The sequence below is a fragment of the Lissotriton vulgaris genome, chromosome 3_1 (assembly GCF_964263255.1).
Source record: "Lissotriton vulgaris chromosome 3_1, aLisVul1.2, whole genome shotgun sequence".
NCBI classification, from domain to species: Eukaryota; Metazoa; Chordata; class Amphibia; order Caudata; family Salamandridae; genus Lissotriton; species Lissotriton vulgaris.
The window spans coordinates 336,706,038-336,715,890 of record NC_141689.1 but is presented as its reverse complement, the minus strand read 5'-3'; the positions used below and the strand labels follow the sequence as shown (position 1 = coordinate 336,715,890).

General features: G+C 38.4%; 1 protein-coding gene across 2 annotated transcripts in view; it reads right to left on the bottom strand.

The window, feature by feature from the left end:
- Positions 1 to 6,890: 6,890 nt before the first annotated feature.
- NIPBL (NIPBL cohesin loading factor) overlaps positions 6,891 to 9,853 on the bottom strand; it is a 1,086,041-nt gene continuing 1,083,078 nt past the window's right edge. The window contains exons 38-39 of one of the 2 annotated variants that reach the window (XM_086960544.1): positions 8,059 to 8,120; positions 6,891 to 7,809 (exon numbers count right to left, since the gene is read on the bottom strand). In XM_086960544.1, coding sequence (XP_086816670.1) covers positions 8,085 to 8,120 — 36 coding nt within the window. In that variant the 3' untranslated portion in view covers positions 6,891 to 7,809; positions 8,059 to 8,084. The remainder of the gene's footprint in view (positions 7,810 to 8,058; positions 8,121 to 9,853) is intronic. The other variant, XM_086960543.1, reaches the window with a different exon arrangement.

Below are 9,853 nucleotides of genomic sequence, written 5' to 3'. Positions count from 1 at the left end.
AAAGGGGCACGGGTAAAAACACCTTTTTTTTCGGCTTTAAATATTACACAGGGGGTGATTAAAAAAAGCGGGTAAAAATCCCGATTTAAGGAGATGTTAATAATAATCCTCGAGCGAACGCTAGCAAAGTATACTAGGTAAGATAAAGGTCGCTCAACATTTTAAAGAACCTTGTTAGTGTTCTTAAGTAACCCTTCTGTTCCTTGAGATAGCCCAAGAGTACATGGATTGGTACTAAAACATACCTCCTGAGACACAGCGTCACCCTGGCACCTCCACTGCTGTCAGCTACTTGGGACATAGTAACGCGCCAGATTTTAAATGGAAGGCGGGGGGCGTGGCCTGAACCCGGAAACCACGTGCAGGTCTCTCTACGGAACGGGTCCCGTCTTTTAGAGACTCGTAGAGTAAACGGCGGCCATATTGTAATGTTAGCCGGGATATGGTATAAGTCTTATTAATCAGACTGATGTTTGGATAACGGGGTAAGATGTTTCACGTTTTGCTGTTAACTTATACGAAAACCGCCCAACTAAAATGTTTGGGTGTGTATGAATTTTGAAAGAACAGCATCGCACACCACCGTATGACCCCACATTTCTGCAGATAATTACGTGTTCGATATAATCGTATCCTCGTAATTGGATACTTTATAAATTCCCAAACAAATGTCCACGAATTCGTAAGAGCGCCCCGTGTTGTGCACAGGTAATGCATCAAAATGTGCATCGGAAGTCCCATAATAGCAGACATCTTGTAATGGGTGTGTGTAGAGCGGAACACTTAAAGTGGTACAACAAAGGTATATGGAAAGGTCGTTGCCCATTATGGTGTTATCGATTAGCCTGACAAATTACCTTATTTATCCTAAACCGATTTTATAGAGTCTATGCAATTGAGAAATTATCTTAGCATCTCGCATTCAATTGTTAGAGCATTAACATACCTGGATGGAGTTACATCAATCCATTAGTATTCATTAAAGCACATGAGTAAATAAACAACAATAAATAAAATCAGATGGTTAATTCAGACACAATTAATGTATTCACAGTATCAGATATGGATCAGTTTCTGACGATACACATGATTACTCTTTGAGAAATACATGGAGCTCTCTATCAGTGTTCAGTCCCTGATCTACTGCACAGAGTTTGATCAACCATTTAGATTTAAGCTTACGTAAGGCCAATGTGTTGTCGCCCCCTCTTGGGTCAGGTTTGATCATCTCTATTCCATGGAAATGGATTCCAAGTATTTCCAGATCTGAATGTTCTTTGTTGTAATGAGCTGCTAGGGGGTATTTGGCATTGTTGTTACGAATGGCTCTAACATGCTCCTGTAGTCGTTCTTTAAGTGGGCGGATGGTACTTCCCACATAGATCAATCCACAGTGACAGATGATACAGTAAACCACCAGCTTGGAATTACAATTGATGAAATGGTTTATATTGTGTACTTGTTTGGTGTTGTAGGAAAAGGTCTTTTTTCTGTCCAACGCAAATTGGCACATATTGCATAGGGTACACCTATAAAATCCACACGGTTTAATAGGCATCCATTTCCTAATGCCATCAACCATTTCCTTATTGTGACCCGGGTTCCTTATGATGGAGGGGCTCAGTACCCGGGTCACAATAAGGAAATGGTTGATGGCATTAGGAAATGGATGCCTATTAAACCGTGTGGATTTTATAGGTGTACAGAAAAAAGACCTTTTCCTACAACACCAAACAAGTACACAATATAAACCATTTCATCAATTGTAATTCCAAGCTGGTGGTTTACTGTATCATCTGTCACTGTGGATTGATCTATGTGGGAAGTACCATCCGCCCACTTAAAGAACGACTACAGGAGCATGTTAGAGCCATTCGTAACAACAATGCCAAATACCCCCTAGCAGCTCATTACAACAAAGAACATTCAGATCTGGAAATACTTGGAATCCATTTCCATGGAATAGAGATGATCAAACCTGACCCAAGAGGGGGAGACAACACATTGGCCTTACGTAAGCTTGAATCTAAATGGTTGATCAAACTCCGTGCAGTAGATCAGGGACTGAACACTGATAGAGAGCTCCATGTATTTCTCAAAGAGTAATCATGTGTATCGTCAGAAACTGATCCATATCTGATACTGTGAATACATTAATTGTGTCTGAATTAACCATCTGATTTTATTTATTGTTTATTTACTCATGTGCTTTGATGAATACTAATGGATTGATGTAACTCCATCCAGGTATGTTAATGCTCTAACAATTGAATGCGAGATACTAAGATAATTTCTCAATTGCATAGACTCTATAAAATCGGTTTAGGATAAATAAGGTAATTTGTCAGGCTAATCGATAACACCATAATGGGCAACGACCTTTCCATATACCTTTGTTGTACCACTTTAACCCCTTAAGTGCTGCCTCGGTGCATTGGCCGACGGCAGCACTTCCTCCCCAGTGCTGCGCACGACCATTGAACGTCCATTCAGCACTAGTTCTAATGGACAGCGCAGCACTGGGGAGGAATGTGTAATAGCAGCTATGAGGTTAAGTGTTCCGCTCTACACACACCCATTACAAGATGTCTGCTATTATGGGACTTCCGATGCACATTTTGATGCATTACCTGTGCACAACAACGGGCGCTCTTACGAATTCGTGGACATTTGTTTGGGAATTTATAAAGTATCCAATTACGAGGATACGATTATATCGAACACGTAATTATCTGCAGAAATGTGGGGTCATACGGTGGTGTGCGATGCTGTTCTTTCAAAATTCATACACACCCAAACATTTTAGTTGGGCGGTTTTCGTATAAGTTAACAGCAAAACGTGAAACATCTTACCCCGTTATCCAAACATCAGTCTGATTAATAAGACTTATACCATATCCCGGCTAACATTACAATATGGCCGCCGTTTACTCTACGAGTCTCTAAAAGACGGGACCCGTTCCGTAGAGAGACCCGCACGTGGTTTCCGGGTTCAGGCCACGCCCCCGCCTTCCATTTAAAATCTGGCGCGTTACTATGTCCCAAGTAGCTGACAGCAGTGGAGGTGCCAGGGTGACGCTGTGTCTCAGGAGGTATGTTTTAGTACCAATCCATGTACTCTTGGGCTATCTCAAGGAACAGAAGGGTTACTTAAGAACACTAACAAGGTTCTTTAAAATGTTAGGCGACCTTTATCTTACCTAGTATACTTTGCTAGCGTTCGCTCGAGGATTATTATTAACATCTCCTTAAATCGGGATTTTTACCCGCTTTTTTTAATCACCCCCTGTGTAATATTTAGAGCCGAAAAAAAAGGTGTTTTTACCCGTGCCCCTTTTGTGAATTGTCAAGTGTTATGAGACAGGGTCTGGGCTAACTAGGGTCTGTCATGCTGTGGCGACGGACTATGCACTTTTGCTTTCTTTCAACTATAAGATACTGGAACACGTATTTAGGAGTGATTTCCGTCTGTGACCATTTAGCGGCTTGAATCACCACCTATAGTTGATACATCGCTAATGCCTATCGGTTTCTTTCTTTTTTCTCACCATCTAGTGACTTATCATGGTCATCCTGTCAAAATTAGGAATAGTTGGATTCACCTCCACGAAGCAGGATTTATAATTGACTATGTAAGTAGATTTATGTAGTGACTGATTAGATACGGTTTCCCTGTATTTGAGGTTTTGTTTAGACTTTACATTGGTTCCACTAGATACAGGAACATCTATATGCAATTATCATACGATTTCTAATGTAGATATCTCAAACTATATATGTGTTGGTCCCGCACCTTCGTAAAAATAAAATAAAAAAAAGTCAAACTAAGGATTCTTCCCGCTAGAATTCTGATACTTGGGCATCATATAGGGATCCCACACTGACGAGTAAATATGCCCTAAATTGCGCTTAGTATGTAAATCATATATTATCTCTACAGACCCTTTCCTTATCATGATATGTTATTATAATTTCTTGCTCCCACATGTAGGTCTTTTCTATATCACTCATTACTACAACTTGGGATATTATTATATGCTCCTCAAGACTGTACACCAGTAATTCGAACCATAAAGATTGTGTCCACGAGAAATATCTATTCTAGGTATGCCTTCAACTGTTATTTCTTCACTTTATGTTAGAGATCCCATTACAAACCCTTACCTAAAATTAAAAAATTGATATATTATATTTTTTTTATTATATAAAAAAACTGGTATTTTCAATTTCCTAGGACTGACACTTCTGGTGTGACCATAGAAGTTGACTTCATCTGCGCTTAACAACGAGATTCGTGGTGTTTATTATCAGTGCTATATTTCGATCTTCTTGGGTATGCTTATGTTTATTGTTCAATCTCAATTTCTTAATTTAGAATCAAATAGCATAGGGACAGATGTCGTTACTTTAGGTACCCTTAGACTCAATGCCTTAGGAACTATTTGTAACATGAGCATGACATTTAATAAGTGCTTACTGGAATTCAGACTTGAACTTAGGATTCTAGGTTTTATACAGCAGGCATATTATGAGCAGATGTTGTCCATGTACCCAATGCCATGAGTTAATATAGGACAATAATTAGGAATTATGTTCTTTTTTTCACTACACTGTAAAACACTGTCATGTTTGATTATTAGTACACCTACTGTTTTCTTGTCTTTTGTGGTTTCTTCTTAAGGTGGTTTTCACCCTTAGACAACACATGTTTAGGTTAGACTTCTATGTATAGATTCTTTGTTGATATTATATATGTATTTTTGTATATTTTGTAAATATTGATTTTAGTCTTTCTATACTTCCAGCCTTGAAAAAGTCTCCAAAGAGACGAAACACGTGTCGGCAGGACAAGCTGGAAACAATTTTTTAATAATTTTGAAATAAAATATTTGAAGTCTAACACCTGGCTCTGGATCCGTGTTTTGGAAGCCTTTTCTCCTAACAATGAACTGTTTGTTATAAACTCTGAATAATCATTTGGATGATTACATATCTTGTGAGGGTGCCTGATCAATGCCTGTTCTTTCTTGGATATTTTGTATAATATACGATGTCGCTGTGAGAGATGAGGTTGCCTGCTTGTACTCAATTGATGTGCTTTTGTCGAACTGTTCAATAAAAAGTATTAAAAAAAGAAAAAAACACCTCTGTCACAGGTCCATGACAAACATCTGTTTTAAGTAGTCATGGCATTGTTTGAAGCCTGTAATTTTAGGAGCAGACATTGTTCCCTTGCAAACTGGATGTTGCTTTGGGAGACATCAGAAGACTAATGAAGTGGGAGCAGTGCTAGGAATTGTGTTTGAGGGTGCTAAATGAAAGAATTGATGTTTGTGTGCAGGGGTGGCGCTTTTATGCTGCTCCGCTCTGCCATTTCCGGGGCACTGGAATACTGCGTTGAGGAGTTTAAGAATCTAATTTGGCACCTGGGGAATATTTGAAAGGTTTGTAATCTGGATCAGAAGTACACATCAGCAACCTTTTTTGTGTAAAAAAACAATATCAACTTGTACATATGGCCATTGTTAAAATAGCACGTGCACCGAGATAAAAAACTTGAACAATCAACATGGAGAAAATTCACCGCCACCAAATAAGGCACACAGCCTGTATCTATCTGCACACCACATTAGGGCTAAACACGGCACAGTCATCAGTTTAAATGTCATTCCACTTCAACATATTTGGGAACAACATTATTGGTGTTAAACCATTACAACCATGGTTTAATCTGTATAAATTCTTTTTCATGGCAGGAACATTTACTTGAAAACTTTAGAAGTCAAATTGGAGGTAGAGGCCATAAACAAGAATTTCAGTAACGCTGCCCTCTATCACAAAATATTAGGCTTCCTCTGCACGCAGAACACTTACTTACGAAGATTAATTGGTTTAATTTCATTTAAATCCTATACAATAACGTTTGTAAATTTCCTGTTGTAAGCTAAAGCAAATATTCTATAACTATATTTTCTTTAATGGGGAAAATAAAATCAGATAGGGAAGAATTTTTATAGATAGGTTGTATATTTTTTTTCATTTTAATACTTTGTACAAAGATACATTTTACAGTACCATTGCCATCCATAAAAAATGGAATGATAGAAACGTAAACGGTAGAAAACATTTGCATATTAATTACTGCTGTACAGTAGACATTGCAGGCTGTATAAGATAGTTTTCCCTATTTTTCCACGTCTGTAAAATGCACGTGATCTAGCAATAAATTATGACAAACCCACAGTATGGAAAAATGCTTTACAATAAATATTAATAACAGAATCAGGTGAAAATATTAACTGAAACAGTAGAAAAGCTATCTTAATAAAACACGCCAACTGAGATACATTGTTTCATTCGCTTGTTAACCTAAGCAGTGCACTGCCACAATTGCAATTTAATGTTCAATTGCACCGTAGGCACAGATTTTAATGGAATACCAACCTCTGCAAACGTAACCTAGAGAGAAACAGGTGTTCGGCTAGATACTGCTACTATTGTTCTCGTCCCACAATTTAACTATTGATGAAATAAATGACAATCACTTTGGATTGATGTGGAAAGAAACTGAAGCATACAAAGAATAATCTATAGTCTCTTTTTATATCAAAATGTACTCTTGAAAATGTGTTTGGCACAGTGCTAAATCATATATAGTTAATACTACATATTGCAAAATACAATAAAACCCTGGGGTTAGCTTGCACCCTTCAAATGGGTGAAATAAGATATCAATTATTCAGAAGTCAGCCTGTACATATCTTAAAAACAATATTTTATGCCCTGTTTTGAAAAGGATATAATAAAATGTACAAAAAAGACAAACAATATCATTGAATTTTAAACAAATCTGTACAGTAAGAAATCCAAATGGAAACAGACAAGTAACAAAGAGAAGTAAAAAAATTTATTGCAGTATTCGTTCCACCAGATTTGCTGGGGATCCCTTTTCTTGTATTATCTCAGGGTGACCTAATACATCAAAATCTACATTTACAAAAACTCCTGCAGATAGGTCAAAGATACTGCATGCTTTTTCAACAGAATAAATTATATATATATCCAGGAGATTTCACCAATTTACAGCCTGGAAAAACAATGCTTTCCTTGAAACAGGGCTAAGAAAAGAAAGCCATCCGCCGCTAGGTTAAACTCCAAGAACACTAATTTCCAACATTCACTTGTTTATTTTAAAACATTTTTTCAAGATATAAACATTTGTTAAACTATAATACAGTGGGAGTAAAAATGAACTGAGAATTTTCTGCTGCACAACAGCGAAGGAAGCTCCCACGCAAAAATGTTTACTAAACATTTCCTTCTTTTTTCCTGTGTCCCAGGTTCCATTCTTACTCTTCATAAAACAAATGACTTTTCATCAGAAAACTGAGAGTTCAAGTTTTTCTGTTCTCATTTCCAGTCAATTTGGCTGTATTTACAAATTCATTAGCTGGATGTTCCATCCTTGGCTGAATATAGAGTCCTTAATGTCTGAACAACTTTGTTACTTAACTTATTAGCACTCGTCAGAACAATTTTCTTGTAAATAATGTCTGATTCTTTAATAGTGTCTACCCAAGGCACCAGTTTACGTCCATCACGCCGTTTTGCCTCGGCCCAAACTCCACTGTAAGAACCTGCCATCCACTGTATACTGTAGCCATGGCTAGTTTTCTTGACTACTTTTGCAATTTGTGGCCGATCTTTGTACTTTGGACAGCAAATTGCAATGACATCCGTGGCTTCAACTGTTTCATTCATCTGTGCTCCTAAGTCCGAAGAGTCTGAAAGTCTTTTTGATTTTCTTAACTAAACAGAGAAGAAAAACAATTACAAGACTTAATAAAAACGGGCTAGTCCTTCTTTACACAATTAATCATTAAGAGTTTCTAACCCAAAGGCAATAACCCACTGCTAGTCAGATGCACCACTGCCAAACATGTTGCCACCCTCACTGCTTTAGTACAAAATATTAAACACACGTACATAAATAACAGCAAACAAAACTTGCCAGGATGAAAGGGAGAGAGTAGAAGATTAATGCTAAATGAAAATTACCTTTTTCTTTGGACAAATCTTACTTCCTATCTTTTAAACTGCCTTTTTCCTCTAAACCCTTTCTATAAAAAAAGAACACAACAGCATGCATTAATAGTTACGTTTATCTGTAAAATTCGTATTTGTCTACGTATCACATGATGTGGTATTCCTGTAATGTTTCACACCACTAGCAACAAGCATTTGCAATGCAATTTGTCTTGCATTTGTGAAAGGTATAACTATTGGCATAAATGATATGTTACTTATGTTTTTGTTTGTAGTGGTGTGGATGTATGTTGTGTGTAGTGGAATGATGTGGTTTGAATTGGAATTGTTAGTTGTGGAATTGTGTGGTGTGTAGTTTATTTGTGTAGTGGAATTATGTGGCATGGTGAATATAGTGGTGAGAGCTGCATTGAATAGATAGAAAGAAGATTGAGAGGGCTAGGTAGTTTGTGCATGAAGTGGTAAATGAACTCCAGACAGAGGGGCAGAAACAGTGTTTAAGAAAGAGGAAAAAAAGGAATAGAAGGTTTTAGACACAAAGAGGCTGCTGTTGTGTACACAGAAGACACCGAAAGAAAAGGAGGAGAGTGCATTTGAGGTCTGGTTTTCAGAAAAATGTTATGGTAAAGAAACTGTGCAGAAAGACCTGAAGAGAAACAATATCAGAAATTCTGGAATAGTGTATGGAGAATGAGACTGGTGTGAGTGAGAGGAAGGGATGGGAGACCTATTAGCTCTGTTAAAGGGGTGGTGGGTGTGGTAAACAGGGGTAGTGGAGGCATGTGCATGTATGCGTACTGACATATCCAATATTTCTAATTTACCAATGTAACATGGTGGGCAACTAGGTTAGATTAAGTAATGGGAAAAGCAAACAAGTCAATATTCGCATTAAATTTCGGGCACAATTCAATGTCACCTAATGTATCGACAACCTCAGAAAGATGAGGGGTTGTGGCTAATGCACACAGATCTCTTCATTGGGTGAAAGGAAAATGCTACTTACCCAGTATGCATCTGTTCTTGACATGTCTGTACGTATCAGGACAGCTTTGCCTTCAAGGTGAACTTGAAAGGCTTCGAGCGCTAGAACTACTGCTAGTAGCTCTAGGTGATTGATGTGGAGCTGCTTTTGCTGTTGACTCCACATGCCCTGAACTGAGTGAGTTTGGAGATGAGCTCCCCAACCTGTGAGCGATGAGTCTGCTGTTAGCAGTCTGTGGAACCGGGTCAATGAAGGGCCACCACTTATAAAGGTTTTGTGGATTCCACCCCTGCAGAGAGCGAGGAGTGTGGCCAATCACCAACACTAGATCTGATAACTGACCCTCAGACTGATTCCAATGACGTGCTAAGCATTCCTGAAGGGGACGCATTTCAAGTCAGGCATAGGGAACTATTAAGATGCAAGACGCCATCATTCCCAGTAACTGCATGAATGCCAGAGCTGGCAATGAGTGGTGAGGCTGGAACTGGGAAATTAGAGACATTCTAGAGCTTGGAGCAGCTGTACTGTTCTGGGAGTGTGTTTGAGACAGTTTGCTTGTGAGCTGGCTTTGATAAGCTAGGAGTCTAAGTATGGGAAGACATGAATGTGTTGTCTTCCAGGTGAGCTGCAACTACTGCCATACATTTGGTGAATACTCTGGGAGCAGTGGTAACTCTGTATGGAAGCACTTTGAATTGGTAATGTTGTCCCAATGGGCAAACACAAGAAGATGGACGGAGCGCTGTAACTTTTTAAAAACTCACCTCAGTCACAGATCTGGGTTGAATCCATCACCATTCTTTAGCTCACTTCACCACC